Source organism: Pollicipes pollicipes, unplaced genomic scaffold (assembly GCF_011947565.3).
Source record: "Pollicipes pollicipes isolate AB1234 unplaced genomic scaffold, Ppol_2.1 Scaffold_4881;HRSCAF=5763_pilon_pilon_pilon, whole genome shotgun sequence".
Classification (NCBI taxonomy): Eukaryota; Metazoa; Arthropoda; class Thecostraca; order Pollicipedomorpha; family Pollicipedidae; genus Pollicipes; species Pollicipes pollicipes.
The window spans coordinates 34,694,355-34,713,455 of NW_023596576.1; the positions used below are offsets into that span (position 1 = coordinate 34,694,355).

At 46.8% G+C, this 19,101-nt stretch overlaps 2 protein-coding genes across 2 annotated transcripts in view; one reads left to right on the plus strand and one right to left on the minus strand.

Moving 5' to 3' along the window:
- Positions 1 to 7,373: 7,373 nt before the first annotated feature.
- LOC119100858 (akirin-2) lies at positions 7,374 to 14,584 on the plus strand. Its single transcript, XM_037224028.1, has 4 exons — positions 7,374 to 7,815; positions 9,898 to 10,097; positions 13,345 to 13,507; positions 14,104 to 14,584. The coding sequence occupies exons 1-4, from the start codon at positions 7,647 to 7,649 to the stop codon at positions 14,112 to 14,114; spliced, it is 543 nt and encodes a 180-aa protein (XP_037079923.1). The 5' UTR covers positions 7,374 to 7,646; the 3' UTR covers positions 14,115 to 14,584.
- A 133-nt stretch (positions 14,585 to 14,717) lies between these two features.
- Positions 14,718 to 19,101, minus strand: part of LOC119100294 (cAMP and cAMP-inhibited cGMP 3',5'-cyclic phosphodiesterase 10A) — a 37,523-nt gene continuing 33,139 nt past the window's right edge. The window contains exons 15-16 of the mRNA XM_037223400.1: positions 18,557 to 18,726; positions 14,718 to 14,889 (exon numbers count right to left, since the gene is read on the minus strand). Coding sequence (XP_037079295.1) covers positions 14,733 to 14,889; positions 18,557 to 18,726 — 327 coding nt within the window. The 3' untranslated portion in view covers positions 14,718 to 14,732. The remainder of the gene's footprint in view (positions 14,890 to 18,556; positions 18,727 to 19,101) is intronic.

The following is a 19,101-nucleotide window of genomic DNA, read 5'->3' on the forward strand; positions in this document are numbered from 1 at the left end:
CATGGTCGACTGTGGATAGCCAGCGGGGGTGTGATGGTTAGAACACAGTGGCCGGAGATAAAACTTATATGCGCACGCAAACATAGCCACCGTGTATATTCTTTACCGCTGCTGTACAGCTAGCAGCTGCCTGTGCAAGAACTTATTATAACGTTATCGATTTCTTCGGTTGATGCCCCAACAGCGTACCACTTAGTGCCAGGAAGCCGCCCGCCGCGGCCATTTTGAGTGTTAAGGATTATAATCTGAATTAGTTTGATGCGCGCGTGACGGGGGTCATCCTGTTCAAACAATGCCATTGTGGGAACACTCTCAGACTCGATTGCAAATCGCTGATCGAACGACATGACCTTTTCTTCGCTATGACGGTACATTACCGACTGTGGCCAGCCGGCTAGTAACGTAATGGCCAGCATGCGATGGCCGGGAAGAATGCTTCGAAACGGTTCGAAGAATGCTTCGAAATGCTTAGACAGCCGACGTGCGCATTCATTCACACCGCTCTACCGCCGTAAGCTGTCTCAGAAAAAGCTGCTTTTAACGGCGTCCATCAACTTTCTCCGGCTAATGACTTAACGGAGCATCATTTAGTACTGGCGAGCCGGGAGCCACAGCCATTTCTAGAGTTACGGTTGGCAATTTAAAATCCTTGCATATATGGGCGGCAGATGCCACCACGCTCAAACAACGTCACAGCGGGAACACTACCAGACTCCGATGTAAATCGCCGGTCGGACGTGACCTCTTCTTCACTATTACGCTGCGTTGCTGACTGATATCAGCCTGCCGGTGGCGTGATAGCCAGCATAAGGTGACCTGAAATAAAGACTTTCAAGCGCACGCAATGGCAGCCACTGTGTACCTTCGGTAACATTGCTTAACAGCCATCAGCTGCCTGTGCAAGGCTTTTTATGACGTCATCGAATAATTTAGGCGATGCCAAAGCGGCCTATCACTTAGTACTGGCGAGCCGACCACCGCGGCGACTTCTAGAGTTACGGATGGCAAGTTGAATTACTTTTATACGTGCTTGGCTGGTGCGATCTTGCTCAATGTCATTGTGGGAGCACCATGAGACGTGAATATAAATCGCCGATCGGACGACATGACCTCTTCGTTAAGACGGGGCATCGCCGACTGTGGCCAGCCGACCGGCAATAGGCCACATACGGTGGCCCCGTAAAAGTTTAATTGACGCGGACGCAAAGATTACTATGTGAGCATTCGTCAAAACTCCTCTGCAGCTATTGTTACGCCCGATTTCTGATAAACATCGTTGGTAAAGTCTGATTTTTCCCGCTTCACTATTAGGCGGCATCTGCCCATACTGGCCACCATTATGTTACTCGTAGTTTTCCCGATATAGCGTCGTCGTTTCCTTTCACTTGAATCTTGCCGTCCGCGTAACTCGAAGCAAAGACGTTTTTTACTTTGTATCTTACAGGGGTACGGCTGCTGAAGACGCGTCGCATTTTTTCGCCACATTATCATGCTCTCCCGACGAATTTCTCACTGACACCAAACGGCAATTACGAAATCCCACTAGTCCAGCTTACCTAAAGACAACAAGCGCCGTATCTGGCTCAATGATTTAGATGAAGCTTTTGGAAGGGTTTTAAAGTTACTCATACATGACGTTGCGTAACGCACGTTATGAATGCCTTTCTAGAGATAGTAGCCGCACTTACTAATAATCAACCTCACGGAAAAAGCTCCTTGGGAGTAATAGGTTCACCGGTAATGGTCATGTTTCCTTAAATTAAATATGCATGTCGTTGTTACTGACAGCTGTTGGCTAGATGACCCTCCGTATTTATCTACATGTAATTACAATGGAGGCAATGCCCTGTAATAAACAACTGGGCGATTGCGAATGGTGGCGAAAACACTGGCGCACCAACATTACATGGGCTTTTACGAAACAGATGTTTTCATCCTAACATGGGTAGCAAACGCCACTTTGCTGGGATTCTGCAAATAGCATTCATACATTCACACCACCATCTCATGCATGCTTGTCACCGGTCATATTAAAGGGAGGTCTAAAGCGTGGTCATTACACACTGCCTGCAGCTTATGTGCAGCGACAAGACCCCGTTATTTGTGGGTGCAATAGCAAAGCCATACACCACGCATGTGTCAGAATTTATCCCCAGTAAATAGCAGCCACCTGGTGCAAGGCTCACCGCGGCATCACCACGTGGCGCCCACCTCCTCTCGTCACAGAATAATGCCGGAATTGTTCGTCGGCACGCCTGAATCCATCATCGGCTCACTATCATCAGTCGCCGCAATCCTCATCTGCACGCCGGAGTCCCCCGTCGGTTCTCAATACTTTTACGCTTTACTGACTGAGGCCTGACTCCCCTGGCACAAAACTCAGGCCGCACATTATTCATTCATCTGCTATTTTCCTACCGACTACTCATTGAAACACAGAAAAACACTAGGCCGGAGTCGGCAAGTTACATAACAATACACATCACCGACATATTCACGTGGCAGATATGCTAATTACTGAGAAACAATGTAAGTACAAAAAGAGAGCACAACATACAACAATCAAAATTTGTGCGCGAGCACGTTACCTCAAAAGGACTTACAGAACGCGCATTCTTATTGATCTAATAAGAAAAGGGGCCGGGATCTCAGAATCGCCGAATGGTCGCTGCCCGACTTTCATTTTTCCGAGATGAAGGCGCCGAGCGCCTGGCCGTCAGCGCGCCAGGTCGATATGGTCCCCCATCACCGCATCTGTGTTAACGTCTCTCTGCACTGGCTGAACGTGCCCTCTGTACATGTTAAACGTGCCCCCTGTTCGTGTTGAACGTGCCCTCTGTTTGTGTTGAACGCGTACTGGCTGAGCGTCCCTTACTCCGACTAGGTCGGCGTTTTTAACAGGCCGTCCTCTTTTGATCGTCCTGGCGCGCACGTCCGTGGCGAGCACTCGAGCCAAACGTAGCAAACAAAATTCGCATTCGCACATTGAGGAAAAACAGGACGTAGCCCCCGACGGATTGATACGCCGCGCGCCACATCTGAAGTTACCTTATTCAATCCCGTCCCCGGGATTACAAAAATCCGCATGTCGTAAGAATAGCTTAATTGCACTAAAAAGAAAAAAAGGATGCGGCAAGCGGCGGACGGATACGCCGCGCGCCTAACAATGAAAAGGTAGATACATCCATAGCTGTAGGAAACGTTTCAAAAAGTGTGGGGGGGGGGGGGCGAGCTCAGGGTGTGCTTCGGGAACTTTTTCTGGAAAGCGAGCCTGATGACCGGCAGGGAGGGGGGGGGGGGGATGGAGGTTGTTACCGCTCTTTATTCCAATGTCACGGCCGCTATGCTAGATATGCATCTGGAGCCATTTATCACCGGTGCACAATCTTGCCTATTCGACTCATCAGTCGTTCGGCAAATGAGGCTATCCAGCTTCCCTAGATTATTCGTCCATTTTAACATTGTATTTCCTGAGGTGGCGAAATTCCACGAGCGGGTAGGCATTTTGGGTCTTTAAAGAAGCATCTGCCTCCAGTGTGTTAGCGAGCAAACGGGCTGTCGCTGCCGGCGCGGCGGCGGCGGCTCCGCGAGGGTGCGAGCGGCCCCTCTGCCGATTGGTTCTCACCATCTGGGGCCCATAAAACCCACGTGGGTTTATGGGGACACGCGGGCGGGGACCCACGCTCCCTACCGAGCAGTCCACGTTCAGGCTCCGACGGCGCGGCTCGACGCGAGCCGCGTCAGCGTTCAGGCTCCAACGGCGCGGCTCGACGCGAGCTTAGTCCACGTTCAGACTCCGCCGGCGCGGCTCGACGCGAGCCGCGACAGCGTTTACGACGAACGACGACGACTTCGGAATGTGCGACGCCGCCCTTCCAAGTCCACGTTCAGACTCCGCCGACACGGCTTGACGCGAGCCGCGACGCGTTTACGACGACACGCCGCCCTTCCAACCCCTCTCTCACCTTAGCCTTGCAACTCTTTGGCTAATAGACTCTTTCCTTTCAACGTCTCAAGTCGATGGTCCTCCGGAATACTAACGAACTCTTTCGCACGAACAGTGTAGATGCCAAAATACGGTCTGGATACAGGCTGGTGAGAATTTTAAAAATGGATCGATAGCTCACAGTGCGACAGATTTTTCATGCGCCTTCATTTCGCTGGCTGCTTTTCAAGAGATAAGACTTGTCTCAGCATTTTAGGCTGGAAACAAATTCGGGAGATTTAAACCGCTAGAAACAACGTGACAAAACCCATAAAACTGGAGATTCTCTAATAAGAATCAAGTCCACATAATAACGCCCATCTGTCATATGCTTCTTACCTAGGCCCTGCTCCTGTCCGCCGTCCGTGGCCACTGCTCTGGCCCGGATGTCTCCCGCATGACTGACTGCGAACTGATCGTATTGCTGCTTTGTTGCACACTTTTGGGCCAGCGTTACTACCACATCGTGCATGGAACACGTGTTGGACACCTGCAACAGAAGACAGCAAACTATCTTCCCTCACAACACACAATCGCAGAAAAATGGCCTCCGGGAAGTTGTCTGCCTTAGGAATGAATTGACCGAACGGACACTTCATTGCCCATCATGCAACGTATGCGACTTGATCTGCATTTGTGTGTAGGCAGAGGCGAAGCCAAAGCCTTGCCAAGGGGGAAACACAAGGTTGACAAAAGCCAATCTTATGGTGATCCGCCCAAAATCTCCGGATATATCTTACTGCACAAGTGACACAGTTTTATTCGCTTTATTGCTATTTTTACCTCGTTACCAGAACAGAGACCAGGAGCTACCGTGGGCTCAATTCTGTTTGTATCTTGAGGTCAATAACGTGCAGAAATCAGGCGTTGAACGACCGTATGGAGTAAATCACCAGCGCTCTTAATTAACAATAGTTAGTTGACTCTTTCTAAACCGATAGAATTCAAGAGCTTCGTCAAAATTTTTTATTCGGGTTCTAAATACATTGAGGACATCCCGAAGGGAGATTGTAGATGGATATATTTGATCCAAATTTGGAGATGAAAAGTTGATTGCAGATCGGGTGGTCAACAATATGTATTAACATGGCCAAGCCGTTCCCGGTCAAGGGCCGAAGGGTCATTCTGTCCAATCGCGAAGTGTCTCCCGGCTATCATTCTGGCGGCACGGGGCGGGATCTCCTGGTCGATCCGGAGGCCATTAGCAGGGTATATCGTATCATATTGCTCCCATCCCTGACACGGGAGGCCCTCTGACTCGCGCAGTTAGCCCTGGATCAGCACAGGAACCCTCATTGACGCAACAACATCCCTGATCACTGCAGGTAGTCCGATAGTTGTCAAATAGATTCAAGTTCCGTGTTTTTCTGTGTTCTTCAGAGATAGAGTTCTCCCTGACTGTAGATTGTAGATGAAATGGGGCTCCTTGTGTGAGCATGGCTAACCCACGCTCGTCTTGAAATCCTCAAGATCCTGTCAGAGCTGATAACTGCTAAGAAAACTACGTAATATGGTGTTGATAATGCGTGCTCGAAAATCATAGCAATACCAGCCTCGACGCCCGGCGTTGCAGTCTCCAGGCTGTGCGGCGTTGGCCTTGCGGCTGTAACATATAGCAATGGTCAATAAACAAACAAAAAAGATGATGCATCTTAAGACAGATGGCTGGTGAAATATGTAAATTGGCATGCATGTTTAATGCAGTGCAAAAGCAAGCCAAATGCGACCTTAATCCAAAAAGCAGGGGGCCAGTTAACATTGCTGGCCTCCCACCTTGAAAAGTGTGTGTGTGGGGGGGGGGGGGCATGCCCCCTGTTCCTACGCCCATGGATACACCCTACCAGCTGCCTGAAAAAGCTGTGTAAAAAATACATGTACCACTCCAGATATTTCAGACACATTGCCTTAAAAATATTGTAAGATTCTATATCCTATGATTTTTGCTGGGGATAAGTGTGCTGAACTCAGTCCTCTGGTTTTCAAAACTGAGGCCTGGCCAGTGGCCAAGTCCAGCTAAATATTCAATTATTTTTTTGTCATAAAAATACTATGAAATTCTGGCAAGGAAATCATCTGCAAGTTCTAAACTGGCCTCCACTGCACAATGACCATGAGCTTAAAACAGTTTTAAATGTGTGTGAAACAGTAATCATTCTAAGTGTGGTTGTGCAAAATGTTGTCCCCATGCCTCTGATACATTTTATACACATCTTCAGTTAACATGCTTTTTTAAAAAAGTTGCCTACATCTAGGATTCAAACCTTGCCTCAAGTCAGTTCAAGTTGTAATGGAAGATAAAACAGGAGCATTAGCCCTATTCTCCAGTAAAAGAACAAGAGAATGGAGATATAGTTCGGTTGATATTTTGGGAAAATGCCTATCTTGAAACAATAGCGAAGCTATAATAGCAGTTCCGCTATCAACACTACCATATTTCCATTCTCTGCAATCCTCTCCAATCAACCTAACTATATCTCAGTCAGATGCCTGATGCGACCACCACAACTAGGCACCTATCAACTATCATGCAACATTTCATACACCTAAATGTGTCTCCCGACCACTACAGCCCAAGACTGGCATCCCATCCTCTGCACTTCGGTGACAATATCTGCCCAAAGGCCCTCCACTCCAAGATATCTCAATATCACTTGTGCCCGGTAGATGATACTCTTCTGTTATCAAAGTAACAAAGTTTCTTCGGGCATGTGTCCAAACCGCTTACCCCCCCTCTCCCCATTAACCATCACACCAACCGACCGGCCCTGCCGCCCTGCAGGAGCAACTCGCAAGGTATTGACGAAGATTTTCTTCCCACATGGCGAAGGTTTTCTATTCCAGTCGAGCTCTAACAAAGTCCCAAGTTCCTTCCAGCTTTGACGAACCGCATCTCCCCCGCTGGATCCTTGGGTTACCATGCTTTGTTGTTGCATGAAACTCCGCCCAGTTTAGCACTCATTGTTACTAAAAGCCTTACCCTCTTAGTTATGATTGGTACTAAATTTCCCCAAGGACGTTTTGCATGTGGCCTAGGCAGCACATCCTAGTACCTTCCAAAAGCATCGAGTTCGATAATCATACTAGTGTATTTCCCTTTGAGCTTCAAACTGATGCAATTTTTTTAGAGTGGTGAATTGTAGCAGGGATGTTTTTTTCCTAGATAACAAAGGCATCTGAAAACATTGCATTCTCGCACAAATTGTAGCCTAGGGCAGTATTAAGATTGTGTATTGCTTTTACATTCTGTTCCTGAACAAGTGTGCTAGCTGCTCACTTTCCACATTGTGACTTCCAATCTTTGATTTGATTGGTAGATATATCTCCTTCCATAGTTTGATTGGCGAAGGGAAGGAAATTTTTTGTGTATTTGTTCTGTCCGAACAGCGTGGAGGGCAAATCCCGGAAATCCCATGGCAGCCATCTTTTAAGCTCGGTGGTCGGACTGCCTGTCGTCCATTTTCGTGCTGGCGGGTGGGAGGTGTGCTGTGTTAGAGCATATTGCAACGCTATATCTGTGGTTGAAGCTTTGGGCAGATCTCCGTCCTCATAGAAAATAGTTGTTCCTGGCGTGAACATCCACACCTGGATCGGAACATCACTGCCCGCTTGTGAGCGTGGACATTGGCTGGGATTTCCAGAGTTCTCGGTCGGACTCCTCGCAATGGCGTGTGTGACTCTCAAAAGAAGTTTGGATTTTGATCCATTTGGCAGTCCCGGAAGGTCGCCGAAGAGGAGGCGGTGTGTCCCCTTGACAGTGACACCCAGTGCCAGCTCAGAACAGAAGGCGAAGCCTACACCCTTTCAAACTGTGACACCCAAGGTCTCTGCAGGTGAGTCTTCAGTTATTTTTTCATGCGTTGTTTTCAAGCAAACATTTTAATCAATGACAACTTGGGAGTGTAAGCTGTCAGTTGCCTCGACTAAGGTCATTCACTAAATATCATAATTCCATCTTTTCCTTGCAATGACAGATTGTGAATTCCTGATTACCATAAGGCAGTGACAAATTCTGTTTCTCTAGACACCGGGGTTGAAGAAAACAAAAATGCACATTTAATCTTCCACATCCCTTCACATGATATATCAAAGGTGCTTTCTTTGTTAGACTGCTTAAAATGACTGCTAAAGCCTTAAGTTTGCCATCAGCCTAGATGACCTGACTGACCAGCCAGAGATGAAGACTTAACTTCACAGCAGTTACTGATATTAAGTAATTTCTGGATGTTTTTGACTCAATATATTTTATTTCACCATTGTGGTCGACATGCCACAAAACACCAATACACATTTTATTTCTATTGAATATATGATAGAAAGATAAGAAATAATTGCTTTTCAGAGATGAGCTTCACATGACCATTCTGGTCAGCACACTTTAAAGTGCTAATCATCGTTGTTTCGAGTGAGCATCAGGAATGGAAACAATGGAAATGACCCCATATAAAGTCATCAGTAGCATTGTGTGACACACTGCCCAGGAGTAAGAGAGGGATGCTGCAGGCAGGCTTCAACAGAAACTTGTTGTGAATCCAAACTTGTAACCATTGCTCTTTATGGATGCTGATAAATATGGTGTGTCTGGTGTTGTCTTAACCAGGCATTGCTTTTGCAGTGCCACCTGATAATGAAATCTTTGCAGTGAGTTGGGGGAGAGGGTATTTGTTTTCAAACAGGTATTGTTCCAGATTTCACCCACTTTTCTCCCAAAGTTTAGAAGGTGGATATGGGTTAGAGGGCTGGGGTCCTCTCCCTCAGCTGAATATGAAAATCCATCTGTGCATACTTTCAAAGTTATATTTTCAAATGTGGTTACCTGTTGATAGAAGTCAGGGGTCACAGAGACATGCCAGAAGATGATGGAGAATATGCTGCACTGCCTGCATGCATAAATTGAAGTTGTCAACAGCTGTGGTAACATCACTGACATGTGAAATGCACATGCAATGTTAAAGGGGATAAGGAGGTGGTGTCACAATCACATGGAAGATATTTTCACACTGAAGGAAAGGTCAGGATCAAACTGATGAAAATAGAATAGAGGGGCCTTGAAAGGACTTGAAAATATTAAAATGGATCAATCTGGTGTATGTCCTGTTAATATAAGAACGGAACAAATTTGGATGTGATCTAATGCAAGCGATAATTCACCACTGATGAGCATGGCACATCATCCAGTGTTGCCATACATATCACTACATTTTATTTCTTAGTTTGTCAACTGGGGTGTATCTGGATTTTGAAAAAGCAGAATGGTATGTAGTCCATGGGGAGAATTCTTGTAAAACACAGCACAGAATATTGATGACAAAAATTTAGAAATTGTACATAAACTGACCTAACTGACAACATAGCATATGACATGTTGGGTGTATGCAAAGCCTCAACCTTGTGGTTGGGGGGTGGGCTCCACCTTCCCTGCATCCTTTATGTGAGGTTATTGTGACACCTAGATCTGCTAGGGGCTCTGCTGGATGTTGGGAATTATTTGTGCCCTAGTGACCAAAGCAAGCTGTTATGTGAGTGACTCCAAGTTCTGTACATTGTGATGGTGGGGTGCCACCATTATGATGGCATTCTCTTTTGTAACTGATGGTATGGTTTGAAGTGCAGCGACATGTAACTTTCCTGGTGACCACAAAACTCAGGTTTTTCTAGTCATTTGAGGGGAGTAAAACTGGGGAACTTCAGGGTATTTTGGTCAACTTTTTTTTTTGCTTGAACCCACCAAATCAGGTTGCAAGTAGTCAGTCATCAGAGTACCTGGCACTGCACTGTGGGTGCCATTAGATCAGCTCAAACTGTTTGATAAATATGTGTATGCTTTTAAGGTGTGGTTTGCATGTTTTTTGTACTGATAGTTATGCTGTATTATGTGTTTCATTCATGGCCTGAAGTGTAATATTTTTGCCCAGACATGATTGCTGCAAGCGTCCGAGACGAGATCCGCCGGCTGCATCGTCGCCGGCAGCTGCAGTACCATGGCATCGACTCTGACAGCAACAGTGACTCAGATACGCCATCAGCCTCATCCAGTACTGCCACCGCCACTGCTGCCACTGCCACAAGTGGTTCCTCCAACAAGGCAGACAAACCACTGTTCACGTTTAAACAGGTCAGTGATTTGCGGCCTGGGATGACTCTGAAGTTCGTGGTTTTGGCCTGTGGTGAAGGTTGAAGTTTTGCAGCAGGGCTAAAACTGCTGGCATTGCTCCATTATGGTAGATGCTGCCTGCTTGTCAAAAAAAACACATTTTATTTCTTCTCACTAAAGGGATTCTTTCTCAGTTGCAACTTTGTGAGTGCAACATATTTAACATCCACAATATTGTCATTGAGGTCCTGTGTTTATAATGTGCGATATCTACATACAGTACAGTATTGGTAAAACAGACCCTCCATGGCAGGAATGGTGCCATTATGACATGGTATGCCATCAGGGTCACAAGAGTGGAAATTTATGTACCATGATTATTTTGCTCCTTGTTTGGTCCAAAAAACTATATTTCTGATCTGTTGTTACAGTTCAGCTGCTGCTCAAATTGAAGTAGGAGTAATCATTTGTTCAATGTGTCAGAACAGTTCTGTGAGGTTTGCAAAGGATACACATCACACTGAGAACTGTGTGCTTGCAGACAGAAAAATATGCTCTACAAGCACAACTTAATAATACAACATACAGCTGAAAGGATAGGGGCAAGTGAAAGTAACACTAACATACTGTAACCAAAGCTGGATGTGACTACTGCATAGTCTGGACCAAGATACAGGATTAGCTGGACACATGCTGACATACACAGTATGGGAAGTGTCAGACATCCTATCAGTAATGGTACTTGTCTTTTAGTATCAATAACTGTGATCCCATCAAGGTGTGCTGGCTGTGGGACATGCATATGTTCAGCTGGTTTGAGAATAGAAACAACCTCAATATCAAGTTTGATATAAGGAACTGATTTCCCTGATCTCAAACCATAGGGAAGTATCCATAAATTTCTGACTGATAGCTCATATTGCTTTCGCCATCTCTTTGTACACCCTCTGCATATTAAGTGAATAACCAGGTATTTACCATACCAGACACATGGTAACTTCCTGGAGGGAACAATTAGTGTGTATATAATAATGGTATCAGTATGTATGAGCATATGATCAAATCAGTTTATAAGAATGACCTATGCCACCCTGTGATAAGGTTGTCAGCTTGTGACTGGTTGGCATATGATATGCCCTTATTAGTAGGCAGTATTTCATACAGCTGATGCTGATCATCAGCATGTCTTAATGGGTGGAAACTAACTTGGAGCTAATCTGCTGGTCCTGCATTGAGACCCATTAGGAAGCATCCATCCAACCAAGCAACCATCACCCTAAAACCCCAAATCATCATCACCATTAGGAAGCAGCTTTATTCTATGGCTAAATGACTGTCTTCATAACATGGCAGGTACCTAGACACTGTTATCATTTGCCATGCATTAGATGAAGTGGAGACTAGCAAGCTTGCTTAGGGCTACCAGGTCAAACCCTTGCGAGTGGCAGTCCTCTCATCGCATCATTAAAAGTGAAGAAACGGGCCTCTGCCACATCTTCCTAGGTCACACATACTGGACACATGGTTTTCTCCCCTCAGCAGGGCAAGCACCGGCATGTCCTTATTGTGTTTACGCGCTATCCGTTGCTCATGTTCTGGTGTAGTGCCCATAATTTGCCCCGAGCCCTATTGGCACCTCGGTTGCCACATACAATGTAGGTTGCCTCTGCATTCACTGATATGCGGAGCCCCACTATCGACGTGAGAGCGGTGTGGCGCAAAATGACCCCAGAAGTCGGCGCGCCGTAAAATCCCAGTCATCCTCATCAACCCCCCAAAAACTAAGTTATTGCGATGTGCATGTTATCACTTCACCTTACTTTTAAACCCGTACATTAAAGTGTGCATTAAATGCTATGCAAGTGTTATCCAACACATAGCATTGTTGGGCCATCAACCGTGATTTTCCACAATTCACAAAGCCTGCAGTACTGCAAGGCTCATCTTCTGATACTGCGAGGCTCACTTTCTATCTTCTTCAGACTTAGATAAACTCTATGCCGCCACTTTCTCAGTTTCGACGACTGTTGCGCATTTGGTACGTCATTGACCGCTGGCTGTATTGACAAGGGAGTGAAGCTAGGGCACTGAATGTTTCACACTTTCCCATGCTTTCCATTGATGATGGATATTGATTTTGATTTGTGAGACATGAGTGTTATGTAAACCAAGAAAGGTTGACCGCGCCACACCATCACAAACCAGCCGAGTGCCAGCCAATACCAGCTTGGATCATGTTGCACCACAGGCTGCAGTGGACTCATCTTACTGCAGTTCAGGTCATATTTCCTGGACCATATTGCTGACGTTGACTGGGTCATGTTTCCATCGTTGCTCGAACTTTGCAACATGCTTTGGACGACTGGGCATTTGCACAGCTTGGTCCTATTTGTACGAAAAATTTATTTTTGTTAGGTGCGAAATGCCCGGCCTTCTGCGCGCCATGACCGACACCGATATTGAAGGGTGCGCAGTCACGGCGGAGATCGTCAAAAGTTTAAACTCATCGTATGCGCAAATGTAAGGCGATCCGTACAGCCATCTTTGCAGCGCATCTGGCTAACGAACTGCGGACAAGCCGGCCGACTTCCAGGCTTCAGGCGGGTCAACGACAAACACAAACTGACATACAGACAGACAAGGATTGACAAAGAATAGGACATCGGTCAATTCGATGTGTTCCTTATCCCAGAAAATCGAGTCAAAATCTTCGCAGGCACAGTCATGTAACTAAACGCATGATTTTTATCCCGGCCAGGCGTTTCATCAATCCTCCGTGAATTGGTTTTCGTTTTTCAGTGCAAGCTGTTACGTAGTTGCTAAGAAAACAGTTGAGCTAGCAGTTCAAGTGTCAAATTCATGGCTTTAATTTCAGTGTGTGACTCCAGTGTGATCATTTACCCATGCGGTGTAAAAGTATGACGTGGTTCATTGTCCGCGAGTTAAGCTGGACTGGTGGGAAAGTGGTGTGCTGTGTCTGAAAATATCTGAGCGAGTTGTCATTGTTTACATGGACGAATGCATGTATCATTAATTGCGACAGTTGCTTCCATACGGAAGTAGGCTCGCACTATCGGAACAATGTTGCGAGTTGTGTTCTGACACCACAACAGGCCCCCATGTTACCAGGGCAGTCGGCCCTCCCATAAGCCCAGATCATCATCATCATCAGCATCTGACCCCGCAGCTTTGCTGTTGTCTTCAAGCGACCTGTCAAGCGTTATTTGCTCCTTAGCGTCACTTAAGTTACCTGTTTCGTTTTCCGCAGGTTGGGATGATCTGCGAGCGAATGCTACGTGAACGTGAGAACCACATACGGGAGGAATACGACAACGTATTGTCAACCAAACTGCAGGAGCAGTACGACATGTTCGTCAAATTCACGCAGGATCAGATTGTTCGGAACTTCGAGAACAGTTCGGCGCCCAGCTGTGAGTATTTCGGTCTTGCTCATGATGAGGTGGTTCCGGAAATTTTGTCCTTTCGTATTGATCTTGTTTGATATATGAGAAGATGGCCTCTTTGTATAATGTGGGACTTAAATATCGGTGACGGACCAACTTTCCCTATACTGTTCCGTCAAAACGTCACAACGCTATCGCCGCAAAGTCTAGCGTAGAATGCGCTGATAAGACGCGTGGGCCACCCAAGGCAAGTGAACAAGAACTTCACTCGGATTGAATCGCAAATGTAAACTGTCTGGGCCAACCTATATTAGCACTATCCAGCGGATGGATGCCGACTAATAGCGGCCGTCGGGTGCCGGTAGTGTAGTGGTAACCGCGTCTGCGATAGCCACTGCACGTCTGGGAAACCAGAGGCACGGGGTTCGATTCCCCGCGGTGCACGCCCTTCCCGCCAGGGTGAGAGGCAGGCGACGCCATATAGCCTCAGCAGCTGAGTGCGTCGTAACGCCCCAATGACATGACAGATAGCGGCCGTCCGGCCGCCATCAGTGTACTAAGCTGTGGGGGTCATGTGTGCTGGAAAGTGTATGACCCATCATAATTTTCCCTCCTCTTTGCAGATCTATCGTAATGAGGCATTCGCGGAAGATCAGAATCAGGATTAAATAGATCTGCGTCGTCAGAACTACCGTGTTGCTGCAAAATTTCGGTGACTTGAATAGTGCCTGTGTAAGTTGACTCTGATGTGGCAAGTGTGCGGGTGCCCAGGGCCGGCAAGTGGGCGCGCGACTCAGTGACTTGTGGATACCTCGAGCCGGTGTGAGCTCGTGGAAATTGCCGGTGGGCAAAGTGATCACGCATTTTGTTTCGTTAGTTTTGTATCCAGCCAATTGCTCCGTGATTTCATGTGTAAATCGCATAGCTCTTGTTAGTAAAATCTTTACATAGGTCGTTTAATCTTCAAAGTATACTTGTACATAGAGTGTAGCTTCCTTGAAATGTCAGGCGACCGAGTCGTCCAAAATTTGTGTGCTGTAGTTATTGAAGGTGGCGAAGTATGACAAATTAACGTTTTATTGCGGAATAAATCGCTTGGCATTACGTTCACGCTCTTGTGGTGACCGGGGATGCGCGCGCGGCGCATCCGACGTATCCGCTGCGCAAGGTTTGACGAAACTTGTTTTCTCGTATTTTAAATGCGCGGTCTCAACGAAATCCGGAGGTCGCTGGTAGACGGAAGCAGGCTGCGTTATTTGGGGCTGCGCTGGCCGGGAGTGAGCGGATGGGCTGGCGGCCGCGCCATTTTCAGTGACATGTCCGGGTGTGCCGGGCTCGGCCAGCTCGGATACGGCTTCCACGCGCTGCTCTCCTTCGCCTTCGTGGCTCCCCAAAAGTCGAGCGTTCGCCTGAAAACGTGGACGGTTTCTGTGCTATGCGGTGCATGTGGTGCCCATACATGGGAAGAAGAATAACTATCATCATCCAAAGGACACCCCAAGTGACTGAACCGGTGCTGATATAAAGGCAAAACTATCAGATATCCTAATTGCTCGGCCTGAATCACATGGAAAGGAAAAGTGAGAAGAGCTGTATTGGAGCGTTGGGACCAGTAAAAGTTGTCGAAACGGTATGCTTTATTGTGCAAACCACAACGTCCGCCTCACCGAAATCGGCGGATGAACCGAGTTAAATCAAGTAAAACAAGGGGACGCGAGCGGCTAAGTGGGACAAGTTTCTATGTTTGGCAACGTGATGTTCTGCTTGTACAAACATTTTCGAGCCAAGTTCAAACGACCTGCATCCGCTAACGCGCGGAGCGCCACCCAGATTAACCACATCATTAAACCATCGGCCATAACGCCGAAATCAGCGCGATCTTGTTGCTGGTTCGGGATAAATGCAAACGGTTCGTCCAAGTGTTCAATATTGTTTATGCTGCGAACTCTACCTTGATCAGTTCGTTATTACACAGTTAATTCAGGCCAATGAATATGCATCATTGTAGTAGATCAGGTCTACAACTGTGACTGCCGAATCATCTTCCAACACTTGCAAAACTCGACGCTGATAGAACCGTCGCCCATCATTGAACCGTCGCTCATAGTGATCTGGGGACAATTGTCAAGACGACCCACGCTCAGCACACGCACGCAGCCCCTCAAAATCCCTCGAACCATTTATGGAACATCTTAACGAGTTGTCTCATTTGTCTCAACGATTGGTCTCAATGCGTGGAGAATACAATAGTACCGATGCCATCGTTCCTGTCACGGGGGCGATGTGCTATAGCGCGTTTTCATCCAAAGGAGCCATGTCTATATGCTTGAAACAACCGTCCTTGTCCAATAGTGGGCCATACATCATGTTTCGAGTAAAGGTCGCCCACAAGGTCACAAGGTCGCCCACAACAAAGGTCGTCCTTGATCACTTATATAATCCCACAGAGGTTTACATAACAGTGAACGGGCTGATTTCGCAGGCCCCCACGACTGGTCTTATTTCTAGCTCAACGATAGTTGGACGTAGAACACATTAGTTGTCACGTAAGTTAGACTGGGTAATTCATGCTCTCGCTCCAAAGGTGAGTAAAATATCTCGCACAAAATAGGCATCAACGGAAACGGTCGCGTCGCACACCAAACTACTTCCATGACGAGCTGATTAACAACCAGTGCCTCATTTGACATTAGCTATTCCCGATTCAGAGGCACACGGATGTAAAATGGGAGTTTACCTATGCGGTATGTCTCGACTTTGTGATGTGCGGCTCAGCGTTGGTTGAACGTGAACATATCAGTCGCCACGCAAATAAAGCTTTGTAATTCATAGCCACAATCCAATAAGGTGGGGTAATATGGAAGCCAAGGTGAATACAACCGCGCTGGGATGATTTCAGATCTTTAGTGGTATCTCATATTTACCTTTTGCATGAAGCGTAAACGACCGAGCCTTATTTACGGTGAGACTAATGTGATTCACGTCCGACTTTCATTGCACTGAAGCGAAATTGTGGGAGCGACGGAACCGGCCCAGACTGTCGCGTTCATGTTATGTAGAAAATAAAGCGAGGAGTGAAACCTTGTATTCCTATGGACTTCAAAGGATTGTAGGTATTGAAAAATATAACACTTAGTTTTCCAATCTTGGAAAGTCGCTTAGATACAACAGAACCGTATTCCGTGACATCTTACGACGGGTGGTAATTCTCATCCTCACTTTTTGGGCGAGAACATGGTTCCCCATAGCATGGGTTATGTGATATGGTTATCCCTGGCGCAGATTAATTCGCGAAGTGTGCACATCTTGTGATCTTTTCAGTGACTTCATAAAACCGAGGAGTCAAAATCAGAGCTGTTTTGGTGCATGGCTGGCGCCCCCACGATTGCAATTGATGCCCCCTGGAGAGGGTACCCTCCCCCCCCCCCAACCGAAATTCCTGTATCCGCTCCTGTCCAACACAAAATAGTCTGCACATCTTCGCGGCCTTTGAACGGGGCTTTCCACATTTATATGGGGTTTTTGAACTGAAATACCATCTTGAAGATCATTGGGTGCAGTTCAGAGCCCTGTCCTTGAGACCTAACTAAACCCGTCTGGTTTCTGAGTTGCACACCCGCGAAGATGATACTTCCGGGGATAGCAATGCAAGGTCACATTGGGATTCATGACGTCTTAATAACGTCTTTCAAACCTTGCCATTCCGTAGGTCATGCGGCGATGAAGACTACGGAAAATATAATGATCGGATCGTTGATATCTGGCGTTCGTGAGCGCGATTTCCAGATATAGCGACCGTCAATTGACTCACAATCAATATTGTACAAGGTACGATGCTATAGGTGAGCTTTTCACCACATCTGGTGCTTACTTCAATACCTTCGACAGTTCAACATTTCCGTGAAGCTCAGGAACCAGCGGGATTAAGGCCTTGGAAAAGGGCGTGGCCGTGAACCGCACTGCGTGATCTTTCATGTGGTTGTTTCAATTCAAACCTAATTCGAATATGAAACACTTCCTTTAAGTGTATACTCATTGTTTTCGCTGCGTGCACTACTAAAAACAAAACGAAACAAAACACGAACCTAAGGTGGAGGCTGCCATGGATGTGCCACTGTCGGGTCCAGCCAAGTGAATCATGCCGCCACTGGGCGAGGCAGTATTCGCAGAGCGCGTACCCATGGGGTGCACAGAGTGCCGTGTGAATGCCTCGAGGCGCCGCCTCGTAGTGTTCTGGTACACCAGTGGACGATTACAACACCAGTGCATAACCTTGCCGACATGATAACCCCGAGATTAGTTTTACCCCGTCAATTCCACACTCTGCACCGCGTATATTATAGGAATTATAGGAATAAATAGAAAAAAACGCAGCTCAATCCCTGATTCGCAACTTCCGCGGGTCATTTCCATATACTGCGTATTGTTGACAAGTTAAGTGGGTGATATATGAATTAAGTCATATCGCGGTTAGAACAAATTTTGGCCGTATGTATCTGAATTATTATGTTTCATATCAATGCGTGCCACAATCTGCTGGCAAGGAGCAATCTTGGGTCATCTCAATGAAGTCAACTGATCTTCAACTTGGCTGACTTTGCGTTTACAATCTTTACCTATCAGAATCATAGTGTCGCATTGCGAAGGCTGTTACTGTTAATTAAAACAATTTTCAGTGATTTGACTTCACCCTGAAATGACGATTTCAAAGATTTTTTGACATTGACGGTGTTCGTCAGACATGATCCACATATTTCTTTAGGCTTCTTTTCTTTCCTTCACATTCGTCATTCACACCTTACGCACACATTTTGCAAAGCCGAGCGCTCAGTGTTCCTCGTCGGCGAGGCTTCGTCAGTCTACGCTGAATGTCCCGGTGAGTATCAGATCACGTGTCCAGGGTCACGCGCATTCGTACGGTCCCTTACAAACCGTACCAATGAACTCACTGAGATGCGTTACGTACCTACAGGCTGAAAGTCTACATGCAAGCGAAAGTGAACACAGATATAATAGTAATTTGAAAACACAACTGTTTTAACCGTTTTAGCACCACGTGTGTCGCGGAGTACTTACTTGACATTCTCCAGCATCTCCTTGGTGTTTGGAAGAACCTGGGTTATAATGACGTACGCCGGCATGCATAGGTATTTGACAAAGTTGACTTGGTCTGCGGGCAGGTTCAAGGCCTTGGAGCGGTCCATCATAGGGTCAGGAGTGAGTCCTTTCTGCTTCTCCTTGTCACCCTGCCGACGAAATAGACGTGTTGGTGGAGGGCGAGAGGGGGGGGACAGAAATCCGTGCTGGTTGCTAAGCAACATCGAACGTTGTGAGGAATGACTACATTGTCAGTTGGCTTGCGGTAGCGGCGGTTACGTTAGCGTTTCGGCCCGGGGGAGATTGGAAATCTGTGCACTTCATTTCATAATGTCTCTGGCCTTTTCGACTGACAAACTGCACTGTGTTGATTCTAACGGATTTTGGTAACTCCACGTGCCGTGAAAAGCTGCCATCCGGTCGCCCCGGGCCAGGTTGACACCCTTTGGCCAGTTGCCAGCTAACCTTTCCACGGAAGTCAGATCAAGCGTGCGTACTCAATGCATGATCGCAATTGTATTCGC

Excerpts from the sequence above, each read along its gene's own strand:
- LOC119100858 (XM_037224028.1), top strand. The coding sequence starts at position 7,647 with ATGGCGTGTGTGACTCTCAAAAGAAGTTTGGATTTTGATCCATTTGGC. Across the intron at positions 7,816-9,897 it reads GACACCCAAGGTCTCTGCAG|ACATGATTGCTGCAAGCGTC; the intron begins GTGAGTCTTCAG and ends ATTTTTGCCCAG. Across the intron at positions 10,098-13,344 it reads CACTGTTCACGTTTAAACAG|GTTGGGATGATCTGCGAGCG; the intron begins GTCAGTGATTTG and ends CGTTTTCCGCAG.